General features: G+C 37.4%; 1 protein-coding gene across 1 annotated transcript in view; it reads left to right on the top strand.

Annotated features, from left to right (window-relative positions):
- LOC121963069 (collagen alpha-1(XVIII) chain-like) overlaps positions 1 to 14,773 on the top strand; it is a 44,845-nt gene that overhangs the window by 1,398 nt on the left and 28,674 nt on the right. The window contains exon 4 of the mRNA XM_042513438.1: positions 2,012 to 2,103. Within this exon, the coding sequence (XP_042369372.1) occupies positions 2,013 to 2,103 (91 nt within the window). The 5' untranslated portion in view covers position 2,012. The remainder of the gene's footprint in view (positions 1 to 2,011; positions 2,104 to 14,773) is intronic.

Here is a 14,773-nt window from a genome sequence, read left to right as displayed (position 1 = left end):
TTTATGCACAGCTGAAATTTCTGGTTAGAAATTTTTAAGTGTTCATTTTTCAGTATTTAAACAAGTAAAAATACAATAAAGCAGTTTCGTGTAATAAATCAATGTTTTTGTGACGCTGATGGTTGAGGAGAGGCTTCTAGCTCTTTTATTATTTTGTTTACCTTATTATTATTATTATTATTATTATTATTATTATTATTATTATTATTATTATTATTATTATTATTATTATTAGCATTTTTAGTATTTTGCTTTGTTTGCAAATCGTGTGACACTGCGGGCACCTGTGGTTGTATCGGCAGGTAAAGGACCAGCATGCACCTGTGTGGGTAACTTTTTTTCTTCCCAGTGCAGGAGAGGCTACTGTAGCTGCTTTAACGAGCTCACACAGGCGAACAGTGTAAAGCTGATGAGATCTGGTGGGTTGACTCCTGAATTTTAGGGGTCACTAAAATAATATTGCAGCACCGTTTTCCAGCTCGTGAGCACACGGACTCATATTTTCTGTTTCTGTCAGCTGCCACTCTGCCGCTCACTGATTGGACACGGAGAGTTTTACAGCTTTTTGTAGCCTGAAGGAAAGTTTCGTGAAACTTCATAAAGTCAGTTGAAAAGTGAAGCCTTCAGGCTGAACTGTGAGCTGATTGATGGCAGATGTGTGAAGTTTGACAGAAACAAATATGAAGTATTGCTGGAATAAAGTTTTCACAATAAAAGCATTTTCTCTCTCACTAATAATCAACTATATTCATGTAATTTCATTAAGTAATAAGTTAATATCGTTAAGTAATATTGATCACCAGAAGGTCAAATGAACTGATTGTGTAATGTTAATCAGATAGTCTTTCACGTGCCAAAGGGGCAATTTGGTTTGCAAACTGTAATTAACACAACCAATATACAACAACTACAGTAGATGAACAAACACATTAGTAAAACATACAATAAAATGTCAAAATAAAATTGCAGAGCGCTATTAAAGCATGAAGAGTCAGTCCTTATTATTAAAGTGTATGTGAGGAAAAAATGTAAAGTAAAAATAAATAAAATAAAGTAAAAATATGAATAAAATATAACATAATGTAATATAATATAGTGGTGGAAGAAGTATTTGCATCCTTTACTTTCGTAGAAGTAAAAATATCAGTGTACAAATACTTCGACTTTGTTTTAAAGTAAAGGTCCTGTACTCAAAATCTTACTAAAGTAAAAGTAAAACTCCAAGCATGAAAATATACTAAACGTCCAAAATAAAAGTACTCATTATGCACACTGAATATGAATAAAAATGTATTATATTATTTTATTAAAATTATTAATTTAAAAAAATGCAGATGGTGAAGTCAGAGCACTTTTTAAAATTTAAATTGTGTTGATTTATATCTAATTTAATTTAATTTGTTCAGTTTTATATACCACTAGCTTGAGAAGTTCACGAAGAGGTCAATAGACGTTTATTTATTTATTTTTTTAATTATACTTATTAATTATTTGTTAATTACTTTTGTGTGAATAACCTTAATCTGCAAAATAAACAAAAGTTGTAAAATTAATGTAGTGGAGTAAAAATTAATATTTTGGTTCCAAAATGCAGCAAAGTGGAATAGACCTAGTAAAAAGAAGCAAAATTAATAAACTAATAAATAAATAATTACTTTCCAAAAATGAAATACTTCACAATTATCGGAACAATACTTGAGTTTATGTTCTTATTTATATCCCACCACTGTCAACTGCTGCAGAAAGTGTTCATCAGTGGAGCTTTTACTTTGAAACGGTCATACCGGAAGTCCCCCGTCAGTTTTGGCACCGAGCTCATTTTGGACCCCGCGGAGCGTCAAGGTGCACGCAGGCTGCTCAGGTAGACAGGACGTCGGTGAAACTGTCAGTCTCAGTGATTTATTTTCCCCAAAATCTGCTGAAAGTGACCGCTGGAGATGAACTCCGCTCAGAAGCTCTGAAGGATTTTATTTATTTTTCCAAAAAAATAACCAAAAATTAACTCTTCCAGGATGCGTCCACGCGACAGGTGGTCGGTGCGGACCCTGCAGACCTGCATCCTGCTGCTGTCGGCGGTCACTCACTGCAAATCTCAGCGCAGAGGTAAGCGCATGCTGCACTTTTTAGTTTTTCTATACTTATTTAGCATGTATGCATTAATTCGGCGTTACGTTTTAAAGAAAATGTTGCTGCAGAACTTTAACGCTTTGAAACCCGGGAAAATTACAAAAAAAATTACCTGAAAAAACAACAAGAAGAAAACAAAAACAAAACAACGGGAAAAACAAGGAAATGACATGAAAAATTAGACTATTTACTATTTAAATATATAATTATGATCATTACTAACATAGTTCTGTAGACTTTTTAAAAGTAATTTTCTAAATATACAAATTTCTTGAAATTTCTGAGACATTTCTGCCAAGTTGCTTATTGTTTTTCCCTCATGTTTTCCAAGAAATCAAACCACTGCGCTCTGGGTTCAGAGTTTTAAATAAATTGTAAAAGGCGTCTGAATGCAGCACAAGAAAAGTGATGTTGATCCAGGTTTCAAAGGGTTAAAATATAAGAAAATGCACATAAAAGCTGCTTTAAAACGCTGTCAAACATAATGAAGTTTGGTATATTTGGTAAGTTATTGTTGTTGTTTTTTAATTGGCTCTACAGCACAACTTATCTCTGGAAAACTCCCAAACTTTTAATTTAAATTAAAATATTGTGCCATAATAATTCTGAATAAGCTGTGTGGGATTGTTGAGTGCGAGCAGGCTGTGTGCCCACACATGATCTGAAAGCGCGTCTTTTCGGGCTGGAATGAGCTTGTGGTCGATGTGAATGTCTGGACTTGTCTATAGAGAATTATGAACGGCTCTCAGCATCTCCTCGACTGTACTTCACCGTCTGCAGCTTTTGTTTGGTTTGCAGAAAGCTGAAGGACGGAGCCGGTGCATTTATCAGATCGTGCACTGACCTGTTTCTTCTTCGCTGGCACAAATCACGTCGTGGTTATATTTGTAATTTGCTGACTTTGCTTTTATTGTATTGTGGTTGTATTTTCCTGCTGCTGTCTGCTGGCAGAGCTTCAGGTTTCCACATTAAGCTTGTTTGATTTTGTGCCATTTTGCACATGGACGAGATTATGAGACAATGGGCCCCCTGGGCACAGACATCAGGAGGCCCCCACACCCTCCCACACCTGTCTGCAAAATAAGAGACAAAAATACACAACGCACATGTCTTTGTGATCGTTTTGCATCTTTTTGTAGTCGTTTTGAGTCTCTTTCTGGTCGTTTAACAACTTTTGTACCTCTTTTTTGTCATTATACATCTCCTTGTGGTTATTTCGCATCTCTTTGTTGTCATTGTACATCTCTTTGTAATAATTGGCATCATTTTAGGTTTTTTCATAGACATTTTACGCCCCTTTGTGGTTGTTTTGCGCGTCTGTGATCACTTTGCATCACAGTGGTTGTTTTGTATGTGTTTGTCATCATTTTGACTCTGTGGTCGTAGCACTTGTCTTTGTGGTCATACTGTGTCTTTTCTTGGTCATTTTATGTCTCTTTGCTGAGATTTTGCCTCTTTGTGGACATTTGGTGTCTCTCAGTGACAGCTTTTTGCATCTTTGTTGTTTGTTATCCGACATCTGTCATATTTTTGCATCTCTTTCGGTTCTTTTCTCGTGTCTCTGTAGTACTTTTTGTCTCTCTTTGTGGACTTTGTATGAGTTTGAGGACATTTTACATCTATTTGGCATCTCTTTGTGGACCTAGTGGGTGTCTTTGTGGTCAATATATGTCTATTTGTGATTGTTCGGTTCCTCTTTGTGTCTTTGAGGTCATTAATTTGTGGTTGTTTGGCGACCTCGTGTGTTTGTTTTTGTGCGTCTCTTTGGTTTATAGGCATCTCTGAGTCATCTTTTCTCTGGTCATAATATGTCTCGTGTGACCTTTTTTCTTGTTGTATACGTCTCCTTGCAGTTGTTTTAGGTCTCTGAGGTAATTTTACAGCTTTTTCTGATCACTTTGCATCTCTTTGTGGGCATTTGTCATTTCCTTGTGGTTCCTTTGTAGTCATTTGTTCAACTTTCGGGCTCCCTCGTCAGTGATCCGTCGCTGATTTGTCCGTGCAGGTGAGGGATTTTACCTGTGGAGGTGCTTTTCAGTGTGTAGTAGTGCAGAACAGCACAGTGTGTAGAGTGTGTGTGTGCTGCGGTGTGTGTAAAAGGTGGTGATTTGCGGTTTGTTCAGATTTTCCCTTCTTCAGGGCTCGTCAGTCCCTCCCAGAGTAACACACACTTCGCCTTCCTTCATCGCCTAATTTTACTTCTTCACGCCTCCTCCACACACACACACACACACACACACACACACACACACACACACACTACACAAAGCACATTGTGCTGACATTCAGGCATGCCCACACATTCATGTAGAGACATAGTTTATGCAGAAACGCTCCGGCAAACTTTACACAGGAATTCAGACTTGTGCATTGTGTAAACTTGGAGTTTTGTGCGTTTTTTTGCTTTTTTTTATGCAACTCCACAATGTTTTCTGACATATTTGCAGTGCAGAAGAAGAAACTTTTTCTGCATCAATCTTCAACATATATAAATCAGATTTTCGTGTCAGTCTGAGAGATTTTGCAAAGAGATATCCAGCAGAGGAATAGGAGTTTTGCGCATTGATATTGTTTTGAAAATGGAGCAAGCAGTCGTCACTTAGTATAAATGCAGCTGGATTGAAAGGATTTCTGGGAAATGTAGGAAATGAATAACTGAAGTAGTAGAGCATAAATTAGGTTGTGGCAAAGTCACTCCACCAAATAAGGGAATTGCAAAACTCCTGTCAAACACTGAGCATCATTAACCGATAATTTACTGTCTAATGTTTTCTTTCTCTATGTTGAGCAGATATAACGCCTCTCAGATTTACCGTGTTTGCATAACATGTAACACAAGTATGCTGTAACACAAGCAGCACACGTCTCCCCTGGGTGGTCCCTAATATATGAGGCTATATTTTATCAAAGCAGACAACAAATGGGGATAAAACCCGCGCACAAAATTAGTAGCTGTTCACAGGACTGTGTGTAAATATTCAGGATGTAAAGTTAATATAATACAGGGGATAATTACAGCAGAGGGAAAATGTCAAACTGTTTATTTCTTGTTTTATTCCCTGGATGCACAGCTGGTTCAGCCTGTCTCAACACATTGTGGGAATTTCACTTCACTGATTCCAATAATTTTGGGATGCTGTTTAACCCCTTGAAACTTTGAGCAAATTGGCTTCATTTTCTTTCAAAATCATGGTAAAAAAAATAAGGAGCAACTCAATAAGAAATCAGCCCCGAATTATTAAGAAAATTGTTAAAAACAAAAAAAAGAAAGAAAAGAAATGTATCTGAAAATTAAAACAACAAACGGAGCAAAAATGAGGAACTGACCGGTAAAAGTGCTTAAAAATATATATAATATAAAGTCATCCAACAGCAAAGAAAACGATTTCTAACAAAATATTAAAAAGATACTAAAGATAGAAATGCAGATTTTAATTTTTATAAATAAAACAAAAACAAGAAATCTACCTGAAAATTGGCAAAAAAAAAAAAACCCCAACAAAAAACACACAACAACAAACAGAGCAAACACAAGGAACTGACCTGAAAAAAGTGCTTAAAGTGTAAAAATAATTTAAAATATATAATCATGTTAATTGGAAATATAGTTTTCTGGACATTTTTCCTAGCTTAAAAAAATATAATTTTTAAGATTATTATTATTATTATATAAAAAAACAAACAAACCAAAAAACAGCAGAACAGTAGTGAATTTACAGGGACAGTCACGCTAGAAAACGAAGGGAAACAGCAATGAAAATAATTTCTGACAAAATATTTAAAAAAAAAAATAGAAATGTAGATTTATTTTTTTATAAATAAACCTAAAAACAAAAACAAGAAATAAACCTGAAAATTGGCAAAAAAAAAAAAAAAAAAAAGAATAAAAAAACACAACAAACAGCAACAAAAACAAGGTCTAGCAACAATATTTTAATTTAAAAAAAAAAAACTGCTGATTTAAATTGTAATAACTTGAATATTCTAGTGTGTGAAGGCATTTTATAGACTAAAAAATAACGCCACATTTCCTGCTTGGCAGAGGGTTTTCTTTACTAAAATCTGTTTTCACAAGCCGGATCAACTTTAAATCTGTCTCATTAGCTCAGCTGACGGCAGCTAAACAGAAGTTTATTTCCATAAAAACAAAGCAGATTAATACTTTAAGTCGATGTGCTGTCCTTGAATGTGATTAATGGAAGCAGACTGCGGTTTCTTTGCTAATTACGGTGTAAATCTTAAGCCGTGATGAAGACTCAGTTTTTGGGTTTGGGAAACACGTCTGGCTCAGCTGCATCAGATACGATCTGACACTTTCAGTGACGTCAAACCACCAAACCTCTGTACTGTAACTAAAGACTTGTACTGTAACTAAAGACTTGTTGCACTTCTAAAGAAAAAAAAACAAAACAAAGATTTGAAAAAGAGCGTGGCTTAATTTCTCTCCGGGGAAACAATAAAATCTCCTCTGACTCTTATCTAAACTGTCCTTATCTCGTCTTATCGTTGCTTATTTTGACTTCTGCCTCGACGTATCTTGATTTATGTTACCTTAACATGCTTTAAATTTCCTTTACTTAGATCTTACTATAGCTTTTTATCTTATCTTGAACTTTTTGACTTGAAACCACCATGAGGCACGGCCCCAAAACACTTTACAAAAGATTAAATCATAATTAAATCATATTAAAAACAGCAATGTTCAAGGAAATGTGACTAATAATTAAAATTAGAATAATAAAATCATATTAAAAAAGCAATGTTTTAAAGGAAATGTGTAAAAGTGACTAATAATTATAATTAAAATAATAAAATCATATTGAAAACATCAACATTAAAGGACGTTTGAATATAAAACACAATAAAAATAAAAAATAGATAAAGATAAAGTATGAAAACATAAATATTAAGTAACCAAATAAACAAACAGTCCCCCCTGTAAACTGCTGTTGATTGTCAAACCCCATTTTCATCCCTGTAATTTGTGAAAATCATGTTTTTATACATTATTTTAAACTGATTTTTGGTTGAATGTTGTTTTAGCCGACATTAAAAAAAAAACCTTTTCCTGATGGTGACTTTTGAAATTAAATTTTTAGCGTTAAATTTGCAACCCCTGTCTCAGTCACCGAACATTTTTTAATTTAATTTCCTGGCTGTAGGTTAATTTATTTATTTAAACTGTAGATACTTTCACTGTAACTAAAACTTCTCTCCACTGCACCTTTTGCACAAACATTTTGTGTATTTATATTCTATTTTTTCATTTTATATTTTTAAAATCTCTCTTTATTTTTATCTTATGTCTTATACTATTTAAATTCATTATTTTATTCTTCCTTTATGTTAATTGTTTTGCACCAGAACAACTAAAATACCTCATATATGTAAATGTACTTGGCAATAAAACCGGATTCTGGTTCCGATCTGTAAATTTGAATAATTTTGACTATGATAATAATGAGTTAGTGTGATCCAGATATCCAACATTGTGAATAATCCGCATCGCTCTTCTTTTAGAAAGTTTACATATTCTGATGCATTTTGCTGTTGAAGTGTGTCGTGTTTCTCGTCGTGTGATGGACGGACGCTGACGCCTCTCGTGCGTCGCTCTTTGAGATCACAGGTCTTAAATTGCGGGTCCGGAGTTTGGGTGGTGGTGAAATGAATGGGAACTGGACTTTACACTTCTGTCACCGCGACATCATCAAAGAGCTTTTTAGTGGACAGGAAGTAGGCGTTTTGTTTGTTTCCAGCCCTGTCGTTACTGAAACAGGAGCATGATGATTTTCTCTTGTTTGGACTCCACGTTTATTTTCCACCGAACTGCTGCTTTCTGTTTGTGTCCGTTCATACAGTAGCAATCCAAAAAATATTGACCATGTCCAAAGAGTACCACTTAAGTTAGGGGCAGTTATTTAGGTTTTTGGGGTTTGTTTTATGGACTTCTAAATACAACACAATAGTAAGAGACATCTTTTGAGCTTTAATATGAATAAATGTGTATGTTTGAGAACTGAATAGCTCTGTGACGCTGCAGCCAAGCTGCTCCTTACTGTGTTATATCTTTATTTTTTACAAAGTTTAAAATGAAAAACCTTTTTTTTTTTATCTCTTGGCCCTTCAAGTGAATTTATGTGTGCTTTTAAGAGGCTTTATTATATATATTACCTGAGAGACCTGTGTTTATTTTAGTCGTCAGTTCTTTGTTTGTGTTTTTGTTTTTTGCTCAGCTCACATTAGATGAAAAACGAGTGAAATGAGACTTTCACAGCCCTGAAATGCAGCGAGTGCTCAGAAATCCTCTTTAAATGACATAAACAGTTCTGCTGTTGTTTGTCTGGTGTTGTCTGACGCAGAGGCCCTAAAAAAGCCTTTCTGCCATTGACTTACACTGTGAGAGAGACGTCTGTAAATCAGTGAAAAAATCAGTGAGTCCGAATTTGGAAAATCTAGAATCAGTATAGTGAATTTTACAGTCTGTCCAGTATTATAAAAACACATCAGGACACTCAAGTGCATCGATATCTTTTTTATTTCCCTCAGAAAAAGTACAAAAGCAGCGTAAAAACGTATAATACTGAATACTCGTACTACAGAATTGGACTAAATATGGTAACTCCTGAAAGAAGTAAACAAACAAACAGCCGAGAACACGTTGTTGTGTCCTCAGGTCGAGCCATAACACACACTTTATTTTCCACGTTCGCCATCGCCGTTAACTCCCGTTTTTTATCACCAATTACATCTTTTATCCGGCGTGCATCTCACACTGGTCACGCAGTAACAACTGAAACATGAAAGCTGTTTTAAAAGCGTGTGTGTGAGTAATGACACGTCCCCGCAGACGCCTTTAAAGGCCTCGTGACGGCAGCTGAGGGTGTTTTCTACCTGCTGCCGGCGGAAGTGTTCAGGTGTGTGTGTGACCTCGTGCTGAGGGGCGAGAGGATGTTTTGCTTTCCGTCTTCCATCTTTCTATACAATCTGTCGTCTAAAGTGGACGGTGACGCCGCTCTGTGTTACTGGGGGCGTTGTTTTCCCAGCTGCAGAGCTGGTGGCTCTCAGGTGGTGATGCTGGTGATAATGGAAGCTGTGGTTTGTGTCTCCCGGCTGCTCGCTCTTGAAGATAAAATCAGAAAGTTAACCACAAAATCGCGTGTAAGGTTTAGGGAGACTCAACACGGCCTGCTGGGGGGACACTTTTGGAAAATGACAGGCGGCCAGGGGACAGCAGCCCCATACATGTTTCTAGGATTGTAGGACATTTAGTTGCTTTTAGGACATTTCTAGGATGAAAGGATATTTATCTGATTTTCTGACATTGTTGGATTTAAGGATGTTTCTAGGATTTTGGACTTTTAAAGGATTTTGGGACATTTGTAGGATTTTAGGACATTTTTCAGATTTCAGGACATTTCGTTGATATTGGACATTTCGAGAATTTTAGGACATTTCTAGGATTTTAGATATATCTTGGACTTTACGAGATTTTCAGGATTTTAGGACATTTTTCAGATTTTAGGACATTTCTTTGATGTGAGGAAGTTTGGAGGATTTTAGGATGTTTTTCAGATTTTAGGACATTTGTTGGACTTCATGACATTTCTTTGATTTGAGGACATTCTTAGGATTTTTCGGATGTTTGTAGGACTTCAGGACGTTTGTCAGATTTGAGGACGTTCAGGATTTCAGGACATTTCTCTGTTATTTGCAGACACTGTTGGATTTTAGGATGCTTGTGTAATATTAGGACATTTCTAGGATTTTAGGATATTTTTAGGATTTTAAGACTTAAAGGGGCCTAGCTAAGACAAGTGTTGGATGATGCAGGGGATCCTCCAGTGGCATTTTTGTCGTGTGTGTGATAAGCAAGCTCTGTTTTGATGCTGCTTTATGCACTCTGGCACTTATGTGTACTAAAAGTACAAACTCAATCCCCCAGTGTGAATCACTTTATTTTTATTGTGAATTAGAAAATGCTTAGGCACCTGTCAGGGTCAGATTTGGGGATTTGGGTGGCAGCTTTGGCCTTTAGGCCGTAGTTTTGGTATCACTGGTGTAAGATGAAGGGTTAATTTAAGCCTGGTTTCTAAATGCCTCTGTGTGGCGCTTTGGATTTGTGCCGCTTGTATCCCAAAGAACACAAGTTTGGTTGCCAGCAGCTGAGGTGCCCTTAAGCAAGACATTTAATTTCAGCCTTTTTGTACAATGACATCAGCTGAAATCCCGGAAACAAAATGCAGAATTATTGTTTTCCCCTGATTGTAATAACTCCTTTGGTGATGACACAATGATCAGGCGAGTCTGGGCAGCACTCTGTTGTTCTTAAAGGGATCATTTTGCCGATTTTCAGCCGGCTTTGCATCATAACAGTGTGGTAGTGCGTGTCAGTGACTTTGGTAAACTTCCCTTTATGAAACCGTCGCCCGAATCTCCCTGCTCATCTCTCAGCTCAAATCTGCATTTTCATATGCCGAGTACAGAGTAAAGAAGTAGATCGAGAAAAAGACCTGCACCTCTCTCTCTATGTCTCTCTCTGACCAAATTTATATTAAACTAAATAACGTAGCAGCGCCAATCAAATATAACCAAGATTCTGTTCCAGGGTTGCATTTTTATCACCTTAAATGTTTTCAGAAACACATTCAGCATCGAGGTAGTTGGAGGGTTTTTTGCCTCTTGAGCAAAAGCAAATGTCCTTTTTATTCTGTCTTTCTTTGGTCATGTAGCAACAATTTCAAGTATTTGTGTCTTTCTACTGCAGAGACATCCTGGTTTAATAAAAATACCACATTTCCAGCTGTGAAATACTTCTTTAGTTGCCAGTCAGATGGCTTCATATTTAATGTAGTGCCTTATATTTAAACAAGTTGCTGCTTTTGCAAAAAAATAAATCAAATTCCTCCCTGTGCAAAGACAAAGACAACTTTTTTAGTCAAGAAGGAATAAAAAAACAGACTGAGAATATGATGAATTCATAATTTTTACTGTTTAAAACTTGAGTAAGAGTAACATTTCTTTGTTTTAGTTTCCTTTTTTGCACTTTATTAGATTTTTAAGAAAGATAAACAATTCTTGGCTGTATAAGTGTACAAATATGCACAAGACAAAATAAAAAATGTGGGAAATTAAATAAATGTTTAAGAAATAAGTAGATTAATATAAAAATAAATACATTAAAATCAATTTAAATATATAAATAAATTAAAAAATGTTCCTCAACGACAGCCCTCCACACAGTCAACATAAAGTAAAGGATACAATTAGTTAATTACCTTAAATGCAAGAAACAAACTAAAGGTGAAGTTTTTTTACTCTTGATTGTTTTCAATCATTAAAAAAAATTTAACGCAGGTTTGTGCAGGATAAAACACAGACTCTAAACATGAATTTAAACTTCAGCCTGAAGCTAGTTTTATATAAAAGGCCTTAAGTGTCCTCGTTGCACTTGAATGCACATGCCATGATAGCTCTGGCTGCACCCAGCCCTCACAAACAGAAGCTTTCTCTTCACAATAATCTCCGTCTCTATTTACCGCCTAACTCATTTCTCAGGAAAAAGTTTTCTGGCTGTGAATATTTTTGCAGTGAGACCTTTCTGTGTGCGTGCGGCTCTTCACGCTGACCTGCCCTCAGCCCGACCACCGCTGACTCATCCATTGTCATCTTTTCCATGTTTTGCACATCACATCAGCCTTTTAATCATTCCCACCACACAGTGCCCGTATCATTCAGAGCCGCTTCGGCCAGCTGCCAAAACAGAGGCCACGAACCTCTTAAAGACTGATTCACGCTGATATTAATCAGCCAAGAAGTGACGCTCGCTCAGGCTGCTCCTCACTCACCACGCTGCTGTCGGCCGTGCAGAGATTAACGACTGACTTCCACTTGTGCAGGAGCTTGTTTGTTGCCGCTGCGTTCCTGGTTCAGGTCACGTCAGGGATGAAAGGGAAGGTGATGAGAGCGTTACTCTTTAAAGAGAGGCAGGGCATTATTAGTTATGTGTGATAAAACGCCTGTTTTGGGGCGCTGCTTCCCCGGGAGGAGAGCAGGCGGCAGGTCAGGAGATGGCGGCTGTAGCCCCTCGAATTTGGCCAGGAAACCTCCTCAGCACTGGGGGTCACAGCGGGCTGGTGGCTGGACTCCTGTGACAGCAGCAACAGGAAGTTTGCTGATCCAGCAGGGAGTCGAGGCCGAAACATGAACTGAGAATGAGACTTTTGCTCCGGTTAGAAGGCCAAACTCTGAAATGCTTTGCTGACACTTTTTTTTATTTCGTTACTGTCTTTTTTAGATAATTTTTTGATAAATTTTCCTTTTTTGGGTTGCTTTGCAGGATAGTCAGTTATTTCTAAAACAGCCATTGAATCAGACTTTCAACACCTGAAGCGACGCACATCTGCATTCGTCGAACAGTGAATATGAATGTGAAAGAAAAGGCTAAAGTCTCCTGTGAGGGGATAGATTTTCTTAAAAAAGGGATGTGTAGAAGTCTAGTTTTCTCTCAGACCACTTAAAGTGTCTTTATGGGCCACAGATAAATAACTGTGATTTCAGTGGACGGTTTCCTGTGTGTCGCTGCCTCTTGTTTCTGTTTAAAAACACTGCAACAATAAAACATTATACATTTTTCAGAATAAAAGAAGCAAGACAAGCTGTCGGGTTAAATGTGGGAGTTGTTTGCAGGTAGTCTGACATCCTTAGTGAAAACACATGGCACTCAAACTTGTCTTTTTTTTTTGCGTCCACACACTCTGCTGCACAATATTTAGCAGCCGGACCAGAGATTCGCTGGAGGGAGTGACGTGTGAAATGAAGCACGTCATTCTTTTCACATGAGGCCGAGTGTCAGAATTATGGAGGAATGCTGGAGGTCACAATTCAGTCTGAAGCGTATTTAATTTTCTGTGTTGACGTCATGTTTTAGATAAAAGTTGAGCGGTCGACTTTCTCATAAAGCTGCTCCGGATGAGTCTGTGATTGTGACATTTTGTGGGGATCAGCGAGGTTATGAACAGTACTTGCCCTCGAGTACAGTATTTGAGCTGCAGGAATTTAGACTCACCTGCAGCGGCCTCGAGACCTTTGCACACAGCTCCTCATGCTGCAAAAATGCACCTCTGACAGGTGAGATAGACAGAAAAACATCGAGGATCCAGTTAAGTTTTTGCCAACTTTGACCTTTTAATGACTTTAAAAGCTCCATAATTGCTGTGAGATTTCGTCTGTCAGTCATCAGTAGACTGTCTGGTTTTATTTTCTCTCATTCAGAAGAAGCCACCACTCGTATACCTCCCATTATTCCTCACAACAAACGTCCTCATTCAGATTGAGATCCTCCACACAAGGAGTCGACTGTTTTGTCTCCGAGCTCCCGTGTAGCTTAATGAATCGTGCATTGAGACGCGATAAGGGGACTGTCTCACACCCTCGAGTCTGAAAATGTCCTGCTTTTGTCCGTGCCAAAAACCCACTTCAACATACCGCAGGGTGTGAGGATCGAGCGGAGGAGGGAGGAGTGTCATGGGTGTTGATTTCTGCCAAGCATCTGCCAAGATGCCCCGCGGGGAACTTTTTGCTTCTTTGCTTTGAAGAATTCGAGTTATTTGATAACCTGAGAGACACAGATAGAGATCAGTGAGGACTGCCAGAGATTTACTGTCATGATGCATTTCTAGGTTTGTAAACTTGTGAGATTTAAAGTAAATTAAACAAGTATTGTTGCAGATTTGATGCAGAGACTTTTTGGTGCTCTGGGCTTTAAACAACAGGTGGCAGCATTTCATTTTTATGTTTTTGGCATTTGAGCTGCTCTGAAGATGTCTTATATCCACTGTGTGTGTGTGTGTGTGTGTGTGTGTGTGTGTGTGTGTGTGTGTGTGTGTGTGTGTGTGTGTGTGTGTGTGTGTGTTTGTGTGTGTGTTTTGCAGTACACTTCAGAAGGAGAGAAAACTGTTGGCACATATAGGACTGCATAGACAGAGCATGAACACAAAAACAAAAGGGGGATTTGTTTTTGGCAGGCTTTATGTGTTTGCTTTAGTAAAAATTTAATTTTTGTGCTATGGTCCAACATAAAAATGCATCACCTGTGCAGTCAGAACTGGATTAAGGCTCATCAGTTTTTTTTTGATAATTTTACGCTGTTTTTTTCACTAAGCGTCTACAACTTGTGTTTCTAGCTGTTAGAAAACATGTTTAACTTCAGCTCATAGTTCACAACTCCCTTTTGCAATGAGCACAGGTCAGAAGGCGCCTTTTGTAAAACAGATTGAAGAGTTAATATTAGGAAAACGCATTTGGCTCCCCAAAGCATTATTTTTTTTTCAAGTTTTAGGTGCAAGTTTTTTCAAGTAGATGTGACCCCTGCAGCCTCTGTGCTGCTGCCATCTGCTGGTTACAGTGAGGACATGAATGAATAATCACATGGCCAAAAGTATATGGACACCCAAACACCCATTTTTAAGTTGTCAAACATCTCATTTCACGGCATTCCACCAGTCAAGTTTTTCAATACCAAACAGAGAAAATCATCTCTTTTTGGACTTTGTATTTGACGTATTGAAACCGGAATTAATCCTCAAGTTTTTTCCTCAAATTTTCCCTCAAGTATTGATAAATCTTCTCTTATTTTCGCTGTCAGACT

Source organism: Plectropomus leopardus, chromosome 24 (assembly GCF_008729295.1).
Source record: "Plectropomus leopardus isolate mb chromosome 24, YSFRI_Pleo_2.0, whole genome shotgun sequence".
Taxonomy (NCBI): domain Eukaryota; kingdom Metazoa; phylum Chordata; class Actinopteri; order Perciformes; family Serranidae; genus Plectropomus; species Plectropomus leopardus.
This window is presented reverse-complemented; position numbering and strand designations above follow the sequence as displayed.